Source organism: Crinia signifera, chromosome 12 (assembly GCF_055691185.1).
Source record: "Crinia signifera chromosome 12, ASM5569118v1, whole genome shotgun sequence".
NCBI classification, from domain to species: domain Eukaryota; kingdom Metazoa; phylum Chordata; class Amphibia; order Anura; family Myobatrachidae; genus Crinia; species Crinia signifera.
This window is the reverse complement of record NC_139228.1, coordinates 13515291-13537743: the sequence shown is the minus strand read 5'-3', so window position 1 is coordinate 13537743 and position 22453 is coordinate 13515291. Positions and strand designations below refer to the sequence as shown.

The 22453-nt window shown below is 47.8% G+C and overlaps 1 protein-coding gene across 1 annotated transcript in view; it reads right to left on the bottom strand.

Annotated features, from left to right (window-relative positions):
• Nucleotides 1-22453, bottom strand: part of LOC146050301 (Fc receptor-like protein 5) — an 81326-nt gene that overhangs the window by 40628 nt on the left and 18245 nt on the right. Inside the window, exons 4-7 of the mRNA XM_083167234.1 lie at nt 14794-15057; nt 12875-13108; nt 11948-12229; nt 1247-1369 (exon numbers count right to left, since the gene is read on the bottom strand). Of these exons, the coding sequence (XP_083023360.1) occupies nt 1247-1369; nt 11948-12229; nt 12875-13108; nt 14794-14920 (766 nt within the window). The 5' untranslated portion in view covers nt 14921-15057. The remainder of the gene's footprint in view (nt 1-1246; nt 1370-11947; nt 12230-12874; nt 13109-14793; nt 15058-22453) is intronic.

The window sequence follows — 22453 nt, the reverse complement described above, 5'->3', positions numbered from 1 at the left end:
TTCCCAAGGTGGTTGCAACCCAAATGTATCATCAGGATAACAGGCAACCGATACAGGCGGATGTTCACCATCAGGAATGCCATAAACTCATGCCATGACATACCACGAACACCTAACCACCACACCATATGTGAGCAAGCAAAAACGGGCCCACCCCCTGAAGCTACCAACCTAGCGGCCCAGTGGACAAAAGAGTGACCAACTACCCACACCCTGAGCCTATCACTATAGAGGAAAGAAATTAGTAGAAGGAGATTAGTATTGGATTATAAGGCAATAGTACATTATGCATATACTGTATAGAAGGAAAAAAAAATTGGTAGGATCACAATTTGGTGTTATAGAACAATGCTTCAAAGCCAATTGAAGCCACTCCTAGACACAAAAGGGGAAAAAACAAACAAGGAGAGCGGAATGAAAGGGAAATAGAAGCACTGGGTGTACTCGGCCGGAGGAAATAACATCTGAACCTGCTGAGGGACTCTTAATTGGAGCCGAATTAGCCAAATTATGAGAGTTAAATTCAGTCCATAAATTCAGGTAAAAAAAGCGTGAAAACAGAACGTAGCTAATACCAGAGTAGGATGGACATGGGTGTAGGGAAAACAAATGTCAGACAATCAATAAACAAACAAGACTTGCGAATTCAAGGTACCATCAGGGCAGGAGGTGAGGGCGAATATTCTTCTTGTAGCTAATGGGGCGCAACCGCCCCCAGCAGCTTAATATCCCCAAACGGGCAGCCCCACTGCCACAGCAGACATAGCAGCGCCTATATGGAAGGAATGAGTACCAACCCACGGGGAAAGGCCTAACCCAGCAAAGCAATGACGCAGCATCCAACCAAATTGGTACTTGGTCAGCGGCGAGCCATCATAATGCAAGAGCCAGGATCCATCCGGGGACGGCCTGATGATGCATAAAGCTCCGCCAGCGCTACGGGACAAACGACCACTGGAAAAGCGATACCCAAAGACACCAACATGCCCCTGGCCATCTGGTCCATTTTGGACCTCCGGATCCTACACCATAATGATCTGCTGTAGAGGTGCATGTCCGACTGCAGCAGGACCGCGTCCCTCCTTCATGGCCTTACATATCAAAAACTCTTTCGTGAAGTCGGGAAACCCCCTCAACTATGCGAAAAAGGAAATGCCTGCCAAATATCGCTATGCCACTGCCCTGGACCTAACCGAACTATATAAGCACTAAAGAAAGGACAACATCAGCATGTGCTCACACCTACCTGACAGCCCAGACCCAGACTCTCCAGAAAAGTATTCCCACTCTGTCCATTCCTGGCTATGCATCTTAAGCATAGCAGGAGCTACGGAGAGTTCCGCTAACCTCTCCAGGCCGGCCCGATCACCTGCAAAACATAAGAGGGGCAGGGGACCCCAACAGTTTCAGCCTCAGGAGCCAACTCGTAAAACCAATCCCACTGAAACCTTAACAAAGCATTGGCCACCTTGTTCTCTACCCCAGGAACATGCTGGACGCGAAAGAGAATGTTAAAGCACATACATTGCAGGGACAGCTGAGACAGAATATGCAACACCACAAGGGACTTACGTTAATGGCGTGCAGTGCAATGAAATTATTGCTCCAAAAGAACAAGCTACGATCGCGCAAGCAAGTGCCCCAAATCTCCATAGCTATCATTGTTGGGAACAGCTCCAGCAGCAACATGTCCCTAGTCAGACCCTCTTTAACCTCTTTAATCCGGTGGCCAAGCCGCCGTACACCAGTGACCTCCTAGAAAGCAACCAAAACCGGAAGAGCCCGCCGTGTCAGTAAATAGCTGCAGCACCAAGTTGTCCACCATGGGGGCCAGCCAGATCCATACACCATTGAAGTCCTCCAAAAAGGAGGACCACACTGCCAGGTCCCATCGAATCTCGGCAGACAGGCAAACCAGGTGGTGGGACCTGGCTACCCCCGCCGTGGCCCGCTCCAACTTCCTACAAAATAACCTACCCATTGGTATGACCCAGCAGGCACAATTAAGCTGACCCAATACTGACTGAGCTTGTCACAGTGTGATCTTGCGCTCCGCCAGGCAGAGCGCGATATAGTCCCCAAGATTGGTCACTTTGACTGGAGGAAGGCAGCAACAACTCCTGGCCATATCTATCTGGATCCCCAGAAAAGACAAACAAGTGACAGGGCCCTCTGTTTTCTCTTCCGCAATCGTTACGCAAATATGCCGGAAGAGAGAACAGACACTAAACAGGAGTTCTGCACAGCGGTCAGAACCAGCCGGTCCGACACACAAGAAATCGTCCAAGTAGTAAGTGATTCTGCTCCCGCCTGACGAATACTCAACACACCAATGCAGAAAAGTGCTGAACTTCTCAAAAAAGGCACAGGTAACAGAACACCCCATTGGCAAGCACTTGCCAATGAAGTATTTGTCGCCAATGCGGAAGCCCATATAACTAAATGCATTGGGGTGAAGGGGAAGCAGCCGAAAGGCTGACAGTACATCGATCTTAGCCATGAGGGCCCCCAAACCAAACAACCTCACCATGGACAAAGCGTTGTTAAATGACTGATATGCCACTGAGCAATGCTTCATGGAAATGTCGTCGTTGACGAAGAACCCGGAAAGGTAAGACAGATGACCAGATTCACCAATGTTGGTTGCGAAAAAGGACCCGCCATGCGGCTTAACTGAATCTCCTTATCCCCCTTCTCACACAGCACACTAGGTAAAGTGCGGGCTGATTGCAAAATTCCGGAACCTCCCCTGCACTGGCAACCTGAAGCCCTGGCCGGCTAAAACCCTCATACAAAAATCCAGCCACTTCCCTGTCCGGGTACCAGTGTAACCATCTGGCCATGGCTTCGACTCGCACCAGAGTACAGGCTCTACCTAGCTGGGCCGGGGGTGGCAGGCTTTGGGGATACTGAGGGTCCTGCATTTTAAGGCAGGGTGATTGCCTCCGCTCCAGGTGCAGATGTGTTGAAACCGCCACCGCTGACCCAGAGCGCAAGAGGAGTTGTTAAATGCATAACTCTTCCCCTTAGCTGAACCGGGAGCAAGTGCGAAACACCTCACGGTAGGGGCATCCCCCACGGGCCATTGCGTAACAAAAGCCTGAGGGGCCGTGTCAGGTGCTGGCCGGGCACCCTCGACAGCCGCCAGATGCACCGTCTACCTCCATCCACAACTCAACGTCCTTACATCCAAAATCCATGATATGCAGACAGTCCTGCTTATGCTGGAACTGCTCATCATACGTCCTCCAAGCCACTCCACCATACTTCCTTTGCATATCATGGACCATATAGATGTAGCACATGATATTCATGTGTTCCTCAGGGTGATCCTCTAGGTAGTAGGCCGCTTTCTCTATGTAGCAGGCCGCAAACACACAGAAACCCACGATCAGTTGTTGTAGGACTCGGCACCTATGCCCCCTTTGGCCGTAGCAGCCTTAAGCACTTTCTTGGCCTTGTCAGTTAAGTTGAACAGGTCAACATAGTCCCCCTTGCCTATCTTGACCCTATAGCTCTCGCTTAATCTGCGCAATACAGCAGTGTAGTCACAATGGATCACGCCAGACAAATTGCACCTCTTCCTTTCCCTGTGGGACAGCGCCGCCACCCTCCTCCACCTATTTTGGCAGCCATGCCTACCCGCCTCCTTCTTGGCATATCTAGCAGCACGCTTGTGGGCCCTCGCTGTGCTACCCATGTCAGACCCATCAGCAGAAGAAGAGGAGGAAGAGTGACTGGAGCGAGAGCCAGTAGAAGAAGAAGCAGGAAGAGACCCCGACAGCCCTCAGATACATAGCGAGGACTGGTGTATGCCGATGCTGGTAAAGATAATTTGGCTTGCCACTGTGCGAGGGGTGCTTGAACGCAAAGCTTGCACACCTCACATGCGCCTATGATTCCTTTCATTGTAATGACAGACTCTTCTCATTGCCGATTGCAGATTTTGGCAGGGGTGCAAGTATGGTGGTATGGGGTGGTACGGCACACTGGTAAAAGATACATTTCCGGTACCCCGTACTGCCATAATACCCCCCCCCCACCGAAGCGTTAAATGCGCATGCGCGCATATGTAAGTGGCGTCGGGCGTGGCCTTCACCGCCCCGCCACAGCTGATTGCCTTCGGAGGGGAGGTGAGCGCATCGTGCGTCTCTCCTTCCTCCTTCCCCTCCCTGTGTCACTGTGACTGGGCTGTCACCTGTCAGCCAATCAGAGCTCGCGGGCTGGCAGCCAATCAGGAGCCAGCCCGCGTGATATGATTGGCTGACTGCAAAGTCACACAGTCAGAGTCAATGAAGCCGGGGCAGGAGAGACGAGAGATGCGCTCCCCTCCTCAGGGAAGTAGAAGCAGGCGGCGGGGGACTGGAGGGGGGGGGGAGAGGACCGGACACAGTGAGTTGTGCTGCTGCTTACTTCTGGAACTGTGGGGGCATTTATGTGTGTCACTGTGGGGGCATATCTGGCACTGGTGGCATATGTGTGTCACTGTGGGGGCAATAATGGCACTGGGGGCATATGTGTGGCACTGTGGGGACATATGTGTGGAACTGTGGGGGCATATATGGCACTGGGGGCATGTGTGGCACTGTGGGGGCATATATGGCACTGGGGGCATATGTGTGGCATATGATATCTGGCACTGGGGGCATATGTGTGGCACTGTGGGGGCATATGATATCTGGCACTGGGAGCATAAGTGTGGCACTGTGGGGGTATATCTGGCAATGGGGGCATATGGGTGGCACTGTGAGGGCATATGTGTGGCACTGTAGGGACATATTAGTAATGGGCATCAGTTGTGCGGTGCAATGAGCATTATGGTGTGGGGCATAATGTGTAACGGGCATTATGGCATGGGTCATATGTATTGGGTGTGTGTCGCTTAACAGGAATTACTGTGTAAATTTTGGCCGTGTGCCTTCGGCGTGCAATATTCCAGCCACTCCCCCTAGTGTCATATGACCACGCCCCTGACCACGCCTGTTTTTCGGCACAGTACCACTAAGCCGTTTTTTTTCACTGGATTTCGGCTCCAATTGCCAAAATCTAATAAACATGTAGAGGAGAGTGGGGAGCTGGTGTCTGTGTGGCCTATTCATTAATGAGAGACAGTTGGTCAGTGCCAGACAGGTTTCATAAGGACAAGCATGCAAAAACAAACGATGAACACAATTGCGCTGCCTCAAGTTTTGCATATATTAGAGATCTTCCTCTTGTTCGACAGATGTGCTCCACGGGTAAGTAGTCTCACAGATATTGTAGAAAAACAGGAACAATTGACCCTCCAATGGGGTTTGACAATTTCGATACCACAGAATGAAACTAAATGACTAATATGACAGTTATGCAATTTATTTATTTTTTCCGACCATTTAAAAAAATGGCATAACTGTAATAATAGTAATTTAGTTTTATCCTGTGGTATCAAAATTGTTAAACCCCATTGGAGAGTCAATGACATCCACCTAAGGTTGGCACGCACAGAAATGAAATCCATTTATGAGCTCAAGACCCTGGATCCATGGGGCTTAAATGTTGATTTTGAGTTAAAATGTTTTTTTTTTTAATGATTTTTTTGTGTATTTGTGTATTTTTGTATATTGTTACTCATTTGTTTTCTTTTTGATTATTTTATGTGGTTTTGCCGCGGAATTATGAGGAGTCTCTATGGAAAGCAAAGAAAAGAATACACATAAAGATTAAAGAAAGATTCGTTCAAATTTGCGTTCCAAAGTTCTGCTCAGTATGCATTACGGACCCCACAGAATACGTCACCTTCTTCTCCGGCCGGTTACTAAGGAGAAGCTTGCTGTGCACCAAGGACTAGCGGTGCGTTCCAAATGCCGCACCGGAAGTGCGCATCACTTCCGCTTCAGGGATAGAACCCAGCAGCTGCATTATGGCCTCGTGTAGCGGCTGTTTGGTGCCACTGCTGCACTGGAAAAACCTGGATGGTATCCAGGATTGGGGGCTGATCTCATTTATGGTTTATTGTGAGACTGAAACTTATTTATGCATATTTTTTAATTAAGTGTATACGGAGCTATCAACACGGAATTGTATGTATTTTATTATTGAAGTTGAGGGAAGTATGCAATAGAACTGCAACTTCTGCACCTGTTCTATTACAAGTTTTATTTAGTGCTGATTTTATCTTGATTGAGGTAGTGGTATATAAACCCACAAAGGCCACTCCTCCACTACACCTTGAAAAAAAGGGCCACAGGTAGGACCGAAACGCGTAGGTTCAGAGGAGGACTACCCCATTTTTTCAATGGAGATTCTTTTGCTCGTTGTTAAAGGTATATGATTCTAGCCATTGAACATCTATAAGCTTACTTCCATATCACATCATAGCAGCTTCCATTTTGTAACATTAACTTGTGTTTCACTAGTTAACTTATCAAATCCAGATGTTCTGTATAACACAACAGGATATGTTACGTAATGTTCCTTCCAGAATAATCTTCACTCTTTCTTAGAAGTGATCTTTGCACACACAGCAAAGTCACAAGACATGTCATCATATTACCAAATAGACATGATCCACTATAGCACTGCAGCCCCCGCCACCGCGGGGGGGGGGGGGGGGGGGGGGCGCTGTGCATATGGGGACACCAGGGGCTGCGGTGCTGTAGTTACACCTCCCCCCAATCCCCCGCAGGCTTACCTATTTCGCTGGTCCAGGCGGCTCCGTTCTTCTGCTGAGGACCACCACAAAATGGCCGCCCCCATATTGCACACAGTTCTCTAAAACTGTCTGCTGTACAGGGGCGGCCATTTTGTGGTGGTCCTCAGCAGAAGAACGGAGCCGCCGGGACCAGCGTGAAAGGTAAGGCTGCGGGGGATTGGGGGGGTTTGAATGGGCGGCGGGGGGGCGCCCAAAACCTAGCTACGCCGCTGACATGATCTGGGCCAGACAGCATACGCAGCTAGAATTACTATACATAGACATGGGTATAGAAACATAGAAAAATAGAATTTGGCGGCAGATAAGAACTACTGCCCCTTTTTTAAAGAAGGGGGGAGAAAGTGATTTTGTCCCAAATGAATGAGATGCTGTCACTTTAAGAAGCGCAGTCTGACCTGAATAAACATTGACACAATTTCAAGTAAAAATACTTTGATGAATTTATTATTTAAACAAAGTAGTGCATAATGCTATATGTGTGAAGTGCACTTCACCATATAAAATACAAAATATAAAATATAAAATACATACATATAAAATAATGACAAACAACATGTAACATAGATGGCTGGCTGTAACGTTTTGAGGCAGATTTTTATGCAGGCTTGGTAATTATGAGGCTTATTGAGATCTCAAAATGGCATTTTGTATTCCTTTCTATAGTTACCAGTCCTCTGACAAGGGTTATAGGTGGATGCAGGTGGATGCGCCTCCTTGTATAGGTGACCCTCTGTAGGTGGCACTTTTTCCTCCTCCTTTAACAGAAAACTGAGGAAGCCGCCGATAAGCACACGAGGCGGAGAAACGCGTTTTTGAGCTGATCCAGACGCCAGATCCTTTTGACTAAAGCACCAGCTGGGTTCCTACTACAGTGGACACTAATCTATCCAGGTACAATACTGGTAAAGGAGGAGGAAAAAGTGCCACCTACAGAGGGTCACCTATACAAGGAGGCGCATCCACCTGCATCCACCTATAACCCTTGTCAGAGGACTGGTAACTATAGAAAGGAATACAAAATGCCATTTTGAGATCTCAATAAGCCTCATAATTACCAAGCCTGCATAAAAATCTGCCTCAAAACGTTACAGCCAGCCATCTATGTTACATGTTGTTTGTCATTATTTTATATGTATGTATTTTATATTTTATATTTTGTATTTTATATGGTGAAGTGCACTTCACACATATAGCATTATGCACTACTTTGTTTAAATAATAAATTCATCAAAGTATTTTTACTTGAAATTGTGTCAATGTTTATTCAGGTCAGACTGCGCTTCTTAAAGTGACAGCATCTCATTCATTTGGGACAAAATCACTTTCTCCCCCCTTCTTTCTTGATACTTGAAGAGGTCACACATCCTCTTTTAAAAGCGGCAGCAGTCTTATCTGTTGATGGTTAATAAATTGTTGTAATTATTTTAATTGTGATCCACATCACCAATTATAGTGATCCAGCGCTCTGAAGTGCCCCTAGGGACACTATCCCCCCCCCCCCCTTTTTAAAGATGTTACCTCAAACCATATTTGATCCTTATTTTTTGTAAGGATATCAATATGCTTATCCCAAGCATGTTCAAATTTTACTCTGTCCACCTCTGATGGGAGGCTATTCCACTTATCTACTACTCTTTCTGTGAAGTAATTCTTCCTTACATATCCCCTGAATCTTCCTCCCCCCAGTGTCAGTGCATGTCCTCTTGTTCTGCTGCTCCTCTTCCTGTGAAGAATGTCTCCCACCTGTACTGTACCTTGTTAAAGCCCTTGATATATTTGAAAGTTTCTATCATGTCCCCCCTTTCCCTTCTCTGCTCTAAAGTATACATATTAAGATCTTTTAGTCTTTCCTGGTACGTTTTGCGATATAGACCATGCACCATTTTAGTTGCCATTCTTTGTACAGTCTCTAATGTATTTATATCCTTCTGAAGATATGGCCTCCAGAACTGAACATAGTACTCTAGATGAGGTCGTACCAATGACCTATATAGTGGCATTATTACTTCTTAATTTCTACTGCTGATACCTCTCCCTATGCAACCAAGCATCTGACTTGCCTTCTTCGTTGCTTTGTTACATTGCCTACCTGCCTTTAAGTCCCCTGAAATAGTGACACCTAGATCCCTCTCTTCCTCAGTAGTTTCCATTATAGTGCCATTTCTACTATATTTAGTCTTTGAATTTTTGAGACCCAAGTGCATGATTTAGAATTTTTGGGCATTAAACTGTAGTTGCCATTCTCTTGACCATTCCTCTAACTTACCTAGATCATCAACCATTTGTTTTACCCCTCCTGGTGTGTCTACCCTGTTGCATACCTTTGTGTCATCTGCAAAAAGGCACATTTTACCCTCAATTCCATATGCAATATCACCAATAAAGATGTTAAAAGCACTGGTCCAAGAACAGATCCCTGGGGTACTCCACTTGTAACCTTTCCCTCCTTTGACTGTACTCCATTTACTACAACTCTCTGTTTTCTGTCTTGCAACCACGCTCTTATCCATTCAACTAACTTAAAATCCAATCCCAAGCTTTCAAGTTTATTTAACAGTCTGCGATGTGGGACAGTGTCAAAAGCCTTACTAAAGTCTAGATAAGCTACATCTACAGCCCCACCTTGATCTATTACTTTAGTCACCCAGTCAAAAAAGTCAATAAGATTTGTTTGACATGATCTTCCCCCAGTAAACCCATGCTGTTTCAGATCCTGTTAATTGCTGGTTTTGAGATATTCTACAACTCTTTGTTTTAAGAGTGTTTCCATCAATTTCCCTACTACTGATGTAAGGGTCACTGGTCGATAGTTGCTTACCTCTTCCTTTCTTCCACTTTTGTGCAGTGGGACTACATTCGCTGTTTTCCGGTCCTCTGGGATTACTCCAGTAGCTAGTGACTAGTTGAATAATTCTGTTATTGGTTTTACCAGCTCCCCTTTAAGCTCTTTTAGTACCTTGGATGTATCCCATCTGGCCTCATTGATTTATCCACTTTCAGTTTTAAGAGTTCTGTGAGGACTTTCTCCTCTGTAAATGTACTTGTTTCTCCATCAGTTTTCTGACTATACTTGCAACTTAACTGTGGCCCCTTCCCCTCTCTTTCAGCAGTGAATACTGAGCAGAAATAATTATTAATATTATCTGCTATTACATTGTCCCCCTCAAGAAGACTTCCACTCTCTGTCTTTAGTCTTATTATTCCACTTTCGGTACTTATGTATTATCTGGGCTCCCATGTTAAATGCACCCCATTTTTTCATATCCCTACTATCCAACTAACATTTGATTTTATACAGTGTGGCGAGCGCAGCGAGCCACCGTGCCCGAAGCGTGGCGAGCGCAGCGAGCCCCGCGAGGGGACGCGGTCTCATAGGAAAAACGGGAGCCCAGATATTACATAAGTACCCCACTTTCTGTTTTTCTCCTTTCACTTATACCTAAAAAAAGTTTCCCCCCCTTTACCCACTGACTGGGCCATTTTCTCTTCAGCCTGTGCTTTTGCACATCTGATTACCTTCTTAGCCTCCTTCTGTCTAACAAGATACACCTCTTTGTCCTCATTATTCTGCGTCTGCTTAAATTTCTTAAGGCCAACTTTTTTGCTTTCACAATACTTGCTTCATCTTTCGCAAACCACAATGGCTTTCTTTTTCTTGTGTTTTTCCTAACTGTTCCTAACTGTTCTGTTGCTTTCAGTATTGCACTTTTTCTCCACTCTGACAAAGAATCCCTTACAGAGTTTCCCATCTCTACAAAATCAGCCTTCCTAAAATCTAACACCATTGTTTTTGTGTGCAATGAGTCGGTCTCTGTCCTTATTTTGAACCATACTGCTTAATGGTCACTGGATCCCAGGTTTTCACCCACATTTACATCAGATATTTTGTCACCATTTGTATTAAGTCTAATATTGTGAGTGGGCTCCCTCACCAATTGCTGGAGGGATGCTCCTTGCAAGGAATTCAGAATGTCCCTACTTCTGGTGGAACTTGCAACAAGCAGCTCCCGGTTTACATCAGGTAGATTAAAGTCTCCCATGATTATCACCTCTCCTTTTAATGCCATTTGATTGATGTCCTGCAATAGGCTCTTGTCAAGTTCCTCTTCCTGACCTGGTGGTCTGTAGATCACCCCTATACGAAGAATTGCCTTCTCCCCTGTTTCTATGGTCACCCAAAGGGCCTCAGTTTTTTCTTCAATACTTTGTATTAAGGTAGTCTTTATGCTTTTTTTTCACATATATAGCAACCCCTCCTCCGATTCTTCCCATTCTGTCCTTCTTAAATAAAGTATATCCTGGTATAGCTATGTCCCAGTCATGATTTTCATATGCCCCAAAAATGACGTGTCATGACGTATTAGTAGGGGTGTCTGCCCAAGTCATCATAACTTATAAGTATTGAAACAAACACACCCAGGGTGTGTCGAACGAGAAGAGAGCAGGGATGAGGGAGCCGAGATAGGACGATGCCTTTTCATGTGGTATTGTATTATTTTGTATGGTGATGAATAAATAATTATGTTTTATAGAATGGTTCTCAGTAATGTCTTTCTTGCATCCGCATTGCAATAGCACTATGGAAGTTGTACACTTTCCACAGGTGGGGGCTCGTTGTTGTTATTTATGGAATAAAATACATTTTCACTTTCATCTTGGAGTGCATTCCACAACCATTTTATGATGGCAGCGCAATAGTGTTCATCATTTGTTTTTGCAAGCTCTTTAGGGATTGGTAACCCTAGGTGACCGCAGTGCAGCAGCCTTGTGGCGCTGTTATCTTTGATATACTTGTGTTCTAGGATTCATGAGGAGGCTGTTTCAGCCCCGCCCCAAGATGCAGTGATGTCATGCTGAGTGGGCAGTGCCGCCAGCACCAGGAAGCATGGAGCATCCATGGGGTTTCGAGAGGCTTCGGGGCTATGGTGCCACATAAAGGGACATGTGCCATGGGTGACTGCAATGGTTGCACACCCCTGGATATGGCCCTGCAATTGACCCCCAAAATATAAAAAAAACCAACTCTCCACAGTTGTTCTTGCAGATGCTAAAGTATCGGATACATTCTGTATGGCTCCAACTGTGGGACAGCTGCCCCGAAAAGCCCTGTCATTGTGAGCGGTGAAAGTTTCCACTTCTGGACAATTGCCACACACAGACCCCCCTGATAATGAATGGGCCCAGAACTTACAAATCTGAATAGAACCAAAAGCACTGAATAGAAAAGAAGGGAGACAGGTCCAATATTACACCCACCTTGTATCTGTACATATAACCCGTCACTCCTCCTCCTCACACTACCGCTGGGAGTCTTGACATCACAGGTATAATACCCAGAATGCACCAGCTGCGCTGACAGAACGCTGTATGTAGTGGATGCACTGAAGTCCTGCACGTTCCGCCCATCTCTGTAGAAAGCAAATTCCAGCTCTGTAGTAGCTCTGGCCGGGTTACGTCTTATGTCACAGGTCAGGGACATCTCACCACCCTCTGTCACTGATGACTGATGAATTGTTATATGTGGGGTATCAAACAGAGCTGGAAGAGATGAGAATACAAAGACTGGGTACGGTGTGATATGTGGGTCATTTATAGTAAACGCTTCACAAAGTTGTGGATCTTGCATTGTGCTGGGTTGTGTGGTGAGCACAGATTAGAGTGTTCTGAAAACTGAACCCACCTGAATTTTGCAGTTCCGAGTACCTCAGAGTGAGGGCCAGGTTCTCATGCCAGGCTCGGGTCCCAAAAGTAGGGAAAACTGCATCTACCTGGTAATGGATCATGCAAGTTTTGGATTCGATAAAAGTCTTGATTGGAAGATGCGTTTCCCCTCTGTGGGGCAGATTTATTAAGCTCGGTGAAGTGATAAAGTGTCTGGTTTTTATCACCGGCCAATCAGCTCCTACCTGTGAAGTTACAGTGATAAAAACCAGACACTTTATCACTTCTCCGAGATTAATAAATCTACCCCTGTGTTCTTTGGGCATCCCCATATATTACTCTAAACTGGATGGGAGAAGGTAAGTACAGTGGGGTGGACACTTCTCATTGGTCAGTGATGCCTACTTGCCCCCAAGGTACAATTAGCCGGCCCCTGCTTATAAGTGACTGCATTCACTGTACTGTGTAGCGTAATACAGTACTGCAGTATAATGCTATCATTGCTGAAGTTACCATAGTTACCTTGGATAAAGATAAATGTCTTATCCGTGCTAGCATTCCTTGTACATCTGTACGTCCCGCTCATAGTCAGGTTTACCTTCGGAAAATGAAAATTATGCTTTTTAGATGTTGTATATTCATTAGCTTTGAAGAAAACTGTTGATTTCTCATCTGTGTTTGGAGACCGTCTGTGACATCTCAGCGTCAGCGTGTCACCTTCATATGTATTGGGCGGAGCTTGCAGAATGAGAGAGGCTGAAAGCAGAATAATGACGTGTTATATAAAATATACTCAGGTTTCTCATAAATCCACCCTGACCCAGCCCCTGACTCTGTACGAAGGCCTGCTAACATCACAGTGGCATCTAACCACATGCGCAGTACTGTGACCCTGCACCGGCTGCGCTAGGCTGCAGGGACGGGAGAGGAGACCTTTGCAGGGTTACAGAGCTCCGGATTGGTGAACTAGCGCTAGCAAAGTCTGTACTGCACAGTAATCAGTGATACGGGGATGTCATTAACGCCAAAATAATAACAAGTAGACCCCACAGAAAGCGTTCAGATGTTACTGCCAGGTTTATGTACTTAGCCTTGTAGGGAGATAAAGTATCAGCCAATCGGCTCCTAACTGCCATTTTTCAAATCCAGCCTGTAACAGCAGTAAGGAGCTGATTGGCTGGTACTTTGGGGGCCTAAGCACTAAGCCTTGGAGAGAGATCAAACAGAGATAAGGTAGCAGCCAACCAGCTCCTAACTGCCATGTTACAGGCTGTGTTTGAAAAATGATTTTATCATTTGATCATTCCTCCCAACTTTTAATGCAGTGAAGGAGGGACATCAGCGCGTGCACCTAAAATTAGGGGACGTTGTCTAGTGGCAAGGGGGCGTGGCACAAATGGCGTCATTTCACAAGGCCACACCTCCATTTTTCACCGCTGCGGGGGCATGGTTAGTGACTCTGTAAGCTGCTGGCCAGCCCCCAGCCCCTCTGCATGCGGGAATAGACGCTGTGCTCATGCGGGTGACAGGGAAGTGGGGGGGACACACTCCCAACTGCCCCACCCTGCCGCATCACACTGGCGGGCTGGACGTGGGAACATCCACAAAAAACGGGACGTTCCTGCAGAGGTATGCTTTGATATGGTACTTGTTTACTAGCACGGCGCCCAGATTTTCTACGTACGGCACCGTAAGAAATCGATCAGCTTGCATCCACGCCACCCCGAAGCGTGGCGAGCGGCGGCGGGACGTGTCCTCTGACTTTTTTATTACCCCACTATCCACGTCGGCGTGGAATTGATTCTATATAGTGTGGCAAGCACAGCGAGGGGACGCGGATAACTTTACATGTATTCCGCTGCTCGCCACACTTCGGGTTGGCGTGGATAGTGGGGGGGTGCGTTAAACCTATTTTTGGGACATACAATCATATTATTGTATACCTAATGTCATGGCATCGCATGCGATTTTGCGGAAGGTGTGATGCCATGCGATGAGATGGCCCTGGGCACATAACAGCAGTGAATACATTAACTTTAAAATCGCATCGATTTTTCTAACGCAGAATAGCCCTTTACGCAATGAACGTAGTGGGCGCCGTGCTAGGAAACAAGTACCTTTGATATTTTATCTCTTTCTAGGGCTTAGTAAATAGACTCCCTTAATATTTCAGTTAACTGATTAGAGGTGCGTGTGTGCTGAATGAATCACACATTGATAGCATCCATACTGTCATGAAATTTTGGGTGGAGACTGGGGTGTGGCTAGTAGTGCGCACAGACATGGTCCGCTCAGTGGGCGTGTTATGGGAGTATCGGGGCCATGTCAGTGCACACGGGAGGCCAGGATCAGATGTAGATGGTACAGCTGCCACGCCGCCATCTTGTTAGACCAGTGAAAGACGGACTGACCTTTGTCCTGTTGCAAATATAGTAACTCACCAGATGAAACATGCAGTCTCACAGGGAAACTTCTATCCCCGGTTCCAGCTGAGCATCGATAGTCCCCACTGTGCTTCCTTTCTGCATATGTAATTGTTATCTCACGTTCTGTCTCTTCCTGTAGCATATCCTTGTCTCTGTACCAATAGTATCGCTGGTTTCCTCATGTCCTCGGTGCAGCGTCACACCTTATGGTCACTCTTTCACCAGTAAATATCTCCCTCCAGTTAGGAGTAAAAGTCACAACCGGCCTCTCTGCAGAACCTACAATGTAACACAATAGTAGCAGGAGAATATCATTCCACAGAGCCAGATAAGGACATTTATCATGTGTTCTAATGATAGGAACAGGACACATTTAGTATATACGCTTCCATCAAACATATGAGGAAATACATTGGTGCCGGAAGTGGGATTTTGTATGTTTGTTTATGGTACTGATGTTGGGCTCTTTGATAAATGGATTTTTATATTCTGCATCTGCATAATATTTATCAGCATAACATACATTTATTCCAGGCCGCATAGCAATGGCAGCTACACAGGGATCATACCATACAATACAGTTTCTACTTGAAAAAACTTTCAAAATCGTCAATCTCGGACAGAATCCTGGACTCCGCAAACTCGGACTCTATTATTTATTTATTTATTAACAGTTATGGTACTTGTGTATTAGTACGGCGCCCACGATTTCCATCGTAGGGCATTGTATGACCAAAAATCGCATCGCATGCGATGCAACGCGTTTGGACCCGATTTTTAATTGTACAGGCACCCAGATGCCTGATTCCCACGTTAAATTCTCTCCCAGACCCGATATATATAATGGGTAATGACAATGTTAAATGCCCCCCCATTGTTAACTCCCCCCCACTATCAACGCCAACCCGAAGTGTGGCGAGCGCAGCGAGCCCGCGAGAGGTGGCGGTACGGCGTGGAGTTTATCTTATACAGTGTGGCGAGCGCAGCGAGCCACCGAGCCCGAAGTGTGGCGAGTACAGTGAGCCACCGAGCCCGAAGCATGGCGAGCGCAGCTCGCCCCGCGAGGGGACGCGGATTACTTCACATATATTATGCGTCCCCTCACGGGGCTTGCTGCGCCTGCCACGCTTCGGGCTCGGTGGCTCGCTGCGCTCGCCACACTTTATAGAATCAACTCCACGCCGATGTGGAAAGTGGGGGTATGAAAAGGTCGGAGGACGCGTACCGCCGCCGCTCGCCATGCTTCAGGTTGGCGTTGATAGTGGGATAGCATTAACAATGGGGGGCATTTAACATACTCATGACCCATCAGGGTGGGTATACAATTAAAAATCGGGTCTGGGGTGGCATTTAACATGGGAATAAGCCCAAATCGCATCGCATCGCATCGCATGCCATTATAATGGCATGCGATGCGGCGCGATATAAAAATTGTATAGTCAGCCCAGGGAAAGGCTGAAATCGGGTCCCATCGCATACCTTAATTAGTGGTATGCGATGTGATGCGATGGGCGCCGTGATAATACACAAGTACCACAGTTTCTTATATAGCGCATACATATTCTGCAGCGCTTTACAGAGAATATTTGAACATTCACATCAGTCCCTGCCCCAGTGGAGCTTACAAACTATATTCCCTGAACAAACAGAAGAAAAGAAAATCAGTTTACGTTCGGAAGCACTCCTCATCCAATCAGTCTAAAAAGACTTAAAATGTGTAATAACTTTAATGGTAATAGTGTTAATTCAAGGTTGTGCGACTGTCCTATCACAAATAGTTGCTTTAAATTGTATTAATTGTCTACCTTCGTGATAAGACTCCCTGTGTCAGGGATAAATGTAGCGAAATATTAAAATAAAGAGATGAACTTATAGAAAAGAAAGGAAAATTTTCAAGTTTAAAATAAGGCTCTGCAAATCGCTGTATAGTGACTGTATTAATAAACCTTTATGATAGGTGTGAGGTTATCAGACCCACAGTAAGACTGTAATTATTATATTGGTACTTGTTTCCTAGAAGGGCGCCCACGATATTGATCTTAGGCATCGCAAGGAAAAAAATCACGTCGGTCGCATCGCATGCGGCCAAAAAAATCACGATGCGACCGACGCAATTACCGCGATTTTACATAGGGAACAATGTTAAATGGCCCAATTGACCCGATTTCACATAGGGAACAATGTTAAATGGCCCACAGACCCCAAATAGCCACCCTGAAGTGTGAAATGGCCCCCCCCAATTGTTAATGCCACCCCACGATCAACGCCAACCCGAAGCGTGGCGAGCGGCGGCGGTACGCGTACTCCGACCTTTTCATACCCCCACTATCCACGTCGGCGTGGAGTTGAGAATAGAAAGTTTGGCGAGCGCAGCGAGCCACCGAGCCCGAAGCGTGGCGAGCGCAGCGAGGGGACGCGGATACCTTCACAGCTATACGCGTCCCCTCGTGGGCTTCACAGGTATCCGCGTGCGCTCGCCACACTTTCTATTCTCGGTAATCGCGTCGGTCACATCGCATGCGATTTTTTGGCTGCATGCGATGCGACCGACGCGATTTACATTTTACCATGCATTTCTATGTAAAATCGCGGGCATCGCATCGGTCGCATCGCATGCCATTATAATGGCATGCGATGTACATGCGATGCCCACGGTGGGCGCCGTTCTAGGAAACAAGTACTGTTATATTTTATTACTAGGTGATTCATTGCGCCCTACGGGCGCTCTTCACACCGTCGTAAGGGGCTGCGCCCCCTTAATTTGTGAACATTTGTATATGAGAAAGATGGTTAGAATTGTATGAAAGATGGCCTGTATTGCAACTTGAGTTATAGGTGAAATGTGTTAAATAGAGAGCATATGATGTGGAAGGGGTGTGTGTATTGTTTTGTTTAATTAAAAAGCGGTTACAGAGTAAGATGTACATTGATAGTGTGGATGGTACAGTGACATTTGTGGGTGTGGGGGGGGGCTGTGTGTGCATGTTGTTTAGGTGTGTGTGTGCAATAGTATAGTAGGGTGTTTCTGAGTCAGCGGCTCCCCACTGGCGGAGGTCACGACACAGGAAAACAAGAGGCTGGGTAGTGATAGGGGTGTGTGGGCATAAGGGGGACTAAAGAGGAGGGTGGGAGATACTGTGCAGCTTCTGTCAGTGGGTGTGGGTCCAGCGTGGCAGCACAGGAGTACAGGATGGTGGCCCTTAGTCAGTGTCTCCTCCTACTGGGTGGGAGTTCGGGTGCATGAGAGCAGGAGGCTGGGCTATGAGGCATGATAGGGGCATGTGGGCAAAACAGCGTCAGCGACTCCCCAGTTGTGGAAGTTACGGTTCAGGAGAGCAGGGAGCTGGGTAGTGATAGGGGTGTGTGAGTATACGGGGGACTAAAGAGGGGCTTAGGGGTGCCGTGAATTGCGGGAGGGGCGCAGGGGGTGCCGTGAATCAAGGGAGGGAGGGGGCGCAGGTGTCTGCGAATCGCGGGAGAGGGCGGGGGTCCGCAAAGCGTGGGAGGGGGCGTGAATTGCGCAAGGGGGGGTTGCGAATCGCGGGAGGGGGGGCACGGGCGCGATGAATCACCTAGTTGGTTATATATTCTTGTAGAAGGATGGTAGGATGTTGCTGTCATTCAGAATGCATTTACATAAACAGTAATAGTAGCAGTAAAAGGTCTGACTTAAAACACCTACAGTAAAACAGAACAGGTGTTATATATTATACAAAGAATTGGTTGATGATGTGTAGGTTGACGTGCACATAGTTCATAGTTGTCACTGGAAAAAAATTGCTACAAGAAAAAATCAACACAGAAAGTTCAACACATGTAAATGTTGACATAAGTGTGGCACTTCATCGGTGTCCATGTCGACACATGAGAATGAATATGAAAACATTCAAAAACTCATGTCAACCTTTTTCATTGTCGACCATAGCCGTGCCAGTGTTTTGCATGTGCCCAGTGGCGAAGCTATAGCACCGCAGCCCCCGCGGTCGCGGGGGGGCGCTGTGCATATGGGGGCGCCGGGGGGGCTGCGGTGCTATAGTAATCCCCCCGCCCCCCATCCCCCGCAGGCTTACCTGTCCAGTGTCCGCGCGTCCCGGCTCCCCTTCTGGCTTCAATCAATGCTATGGAGACGGACCACGATAAAATGGCCGCCCCATAAAGCAGACTGTTCTCTGAAACTGTCTGCGGTATGGGGGCGGCCATTTTATCGTGATCCGTCTGCATAGAATTAATTGAAGCCAGGAGGGGAGCCGGGACGCGCGGCGGACAGGTAAGCCTGCGGCAATGGGGGGAGGGGGCATGGGGGGCACAGGCAGCCGAGGGGGGGCGCCCCCCCATTAACGGTGGGGGTGGGGCGCCCCAAACAAAGCTACACCACTGCATGTGCCATTTAATCCTGGGGTTGCCGTGAGTCACACGCGGGGGTGGGGGGGAGGGAGGAGGTGAGGGGTGTCCGCGAATCACAGGAGGAGGGGTCGTGGGTGAATGCCGTGAATTGCGGGAGGGGGGTCGCGGGGGGGTGTGGGTGCCGCGAATCGTGGGATGGGGGGGCGCGGGGGTTTGCAGTGAATTGCGGGAGGGTGGGTCGCGGGGGAGGGGGGTTGCCGCAATGACAGGAGGGGGGGTCAGGGGTGGGGAATCGCGGTAGGGGGGGGCGTGGGGGTCACCGTGAACCGCGGGAGGGGGGCTTGGGGGGTTGGCGCAAAACGTGGGAGGGGGGGTCGCGGGGTGCCGCGAATTGCAGGAGGGGGGGTGTCACGGGGTGGGGCCGCGAATTGCGGGGGGGTGTGCTGCAAATAGCGGGAGGGGGGTTGCGGGGGGTGCCGCGAATCGCCACAAGAAAAAATCAACACAGAAAGGTCAACACATGTAAATGTTGACATAAGTGTGGCACTTCATTGGTGTCCATGTCGACACATGAGAATGAATATGAAAACATTGAAAAAGTGAAAAATAAATCTTGTCAACCTTTTTCATTGTCGACCATAGCCATGTCAGTGTTTTGCATGTGCCATTTAATCGTGGGGATGCCGTGAATGGGGGGGGGGGGGAGGGAGGTGCATACCCAACATGACCCTCTCCAGGAGGGACACATTGCTCTGTTTCTGGACTTTCTTCTTAATTTATGGATTACCATCACCTGTGCTTAAACACCTTTCTTATCAATTACCCTGTTTAAAATGACAGGTGATGACAATCATAAATTAAGATGGAAGTCCACAAACAGAGCATTCTGTCCCTCCTGGAGAGGGTCATGTTGGGAGGTATGGAGGTGTGGGGCGCTCACCTGGTGTGTCTGGTGAGTAGCTGTGTCTTTGCTGTGTAACATGGAGAGGCAGAGGGTGTCTGGCACTGTCTGTGGGCTCACTGGGCTGGTTCTCTGTCATGTGAGTCAGTCATGTGAGTCAGAGGCTCCACCCAGCGTTATAGCTCCAGACACACTTTGAGTGACAGATGTAGCCAAATATATGAGATGTGTAGTGATTAAAGTACTTTTTAGTCTGTCTGTACCCTCTTGTTCTCCGTAGATGTTTCTATCCCCCATATCTGTGTGTATTTCCAGAACCATAGTATAAAGGCCCCCATACATTAGGCCGACTTGTCCTTAGGACAAGTCGGACCCAATTCTCCTGTGAGCCGCCCGGCAGCTCCCCGGGAGGCTCACATACAATTTGGCACTTGATGAGCCAGTTTTTACATGTGATAAATCGCTTGCGATTTATCACATGTAAAACAAATGGGGAGCTGCAGGGTGGTGAGGAGCAGTGGGGCGGGCAGCGGCAGTAGTGGCGGCGGGCGGCGGCAGTAGTGGGGGCGGGCGGCGGCAGTAGTGGGGGCGGGCGGCGGCTCTCAAATGAGTTCCCGGCGAGTGCCGGGTGCGGCGAGTGATGCTGACCTGGCCGGGCATGCTGTGATCACAAATAGCAGCGCTGCCGCTACGGGATGGGACGCACAGTTGCGGCTATTAGATTTTCAAAATACCTGTCAAATGACAGGCCGTTCTGTGATTGGCTGAGAGCTCTCAGCCAATCACAGAACGGCCTGTCATTTGACAGGTATTTTAAAAATCTAATAGCCGCCACTGTGCGTCCCGTCCCGTAGCGGCAGCGCTGCTATTTGTGATCACAGCATGCCCGGCCAGGTCAGTGTGTCTGCCCGCCGTGCTCCCCGGTGTCTGCATGCATATGCCTGTCAGGTGGGCAGGCATATGCATAGCATACAGGGAGGTCGGATGATCTTATGTGCTGACCGTCCGACCTCCCTGATCCGGTCCGATGCGCACGGGACCCCGCATCGGATTGGATCATATATCACACACCTGCGATTTTGGGGCAATTTCACCCGGTTATCGGCCCAAAGTGCCGAAATCGGATGAAATCGTCCCAAAATCGCATAGTGTATGGGGGCCTTTAGACTGTAGATCAGATGCTGTTGCCCAAATATGATCAGACAGGAAATGTCCACAGGGGGTGATCCAATTCCCCTGCTATTTACAGAAAGGTTATGTCCATCAGCACATAACGCAATCAGCTGGTGTTTGTTCCTTGTATTTACACTCCTTTGTGCCTTTCTGGACTCTAGTAGACTCCGGACCCAGCAGGGGGGCAGCAGCAGATGGACAGCTGTAGATTACCGGGGGGATATACCTGACTCTTGAATCCACCAATCCAGACCCAGTGCAAGCCCACTGATGGTATGGGCACTGTGGGAATTTAGAAGGTTTTAAAATGACTTGTACATACGCCGGCTCCTCATGTTAGTCGCAATCCTGGCTGAGCGGTCATACTCTGCCACTGGATCTTGTGGAACATGTCGTTTGCCCGGGGTGGGCATCCTACTACACTCTGGTGTGGAGCGTCCGGTGCTGTGTGGACTTATACAGGTTTCTGCTATCACTGCTGTGTGGAATAAGTGATAGTTTTGTGATTTGGAACTGCGATGCTACAAGGACTTGAACTGCTACCTGGATGTTTCTATGCTACATTTTGCCTCTTGTTCCTGTCTTTATCTACTTGTGTGTGCTGTGAAAAAATAAACCATATTTTGGTTTGATCTGCTCGGTGTCTGAGTGATTGAGGAACCGGTAACTTCACAATAGGTATATGGAATGGGATCATTCGTCAGACTGCATTTAGGTCTACAGTCATTAGGTCGACCCCACTAGGTCGACTGGCAGGAAGGTCGACCTGACTTAAGGTCGACATGGGCCAAGGTCGACATGACTTAAGGTCGAATTTGCATAAAGGTCGACATGAGGAAGGTCGACTGGTCATAAGGTCGACATGGGTTTTTCACTGTTTTTTGATCCGAATGTCGACACAGTCGACATGGACACAGTTGGCAATGAGAATCGGACCCTCGCAACGCTCGCTTCGCTCGCAATGCTTCGGGCACGGTGCCTCGCTGCGCTCGGCACACTATTTTATTCTCCCACCACACCCTAGTGGATGGTAGGGCATGAAATACCGCCTGTCGGCACATGTCGGCTCAAAAAACAGTGAAAAACCCATGTCGACCTTATGACCAGTCGACCTTCCTCATGTCGACCTTTATGCAAATTCGACCTTAAGTCATGTCGACCTTGGCCCATGTCGACCTTAAGTCAGGTCGACCTTCCTGCCAGTCGACCTAGTGGGGTCGACCTAATGACTGTAGACCTAAGTTCATTCTAATAGAT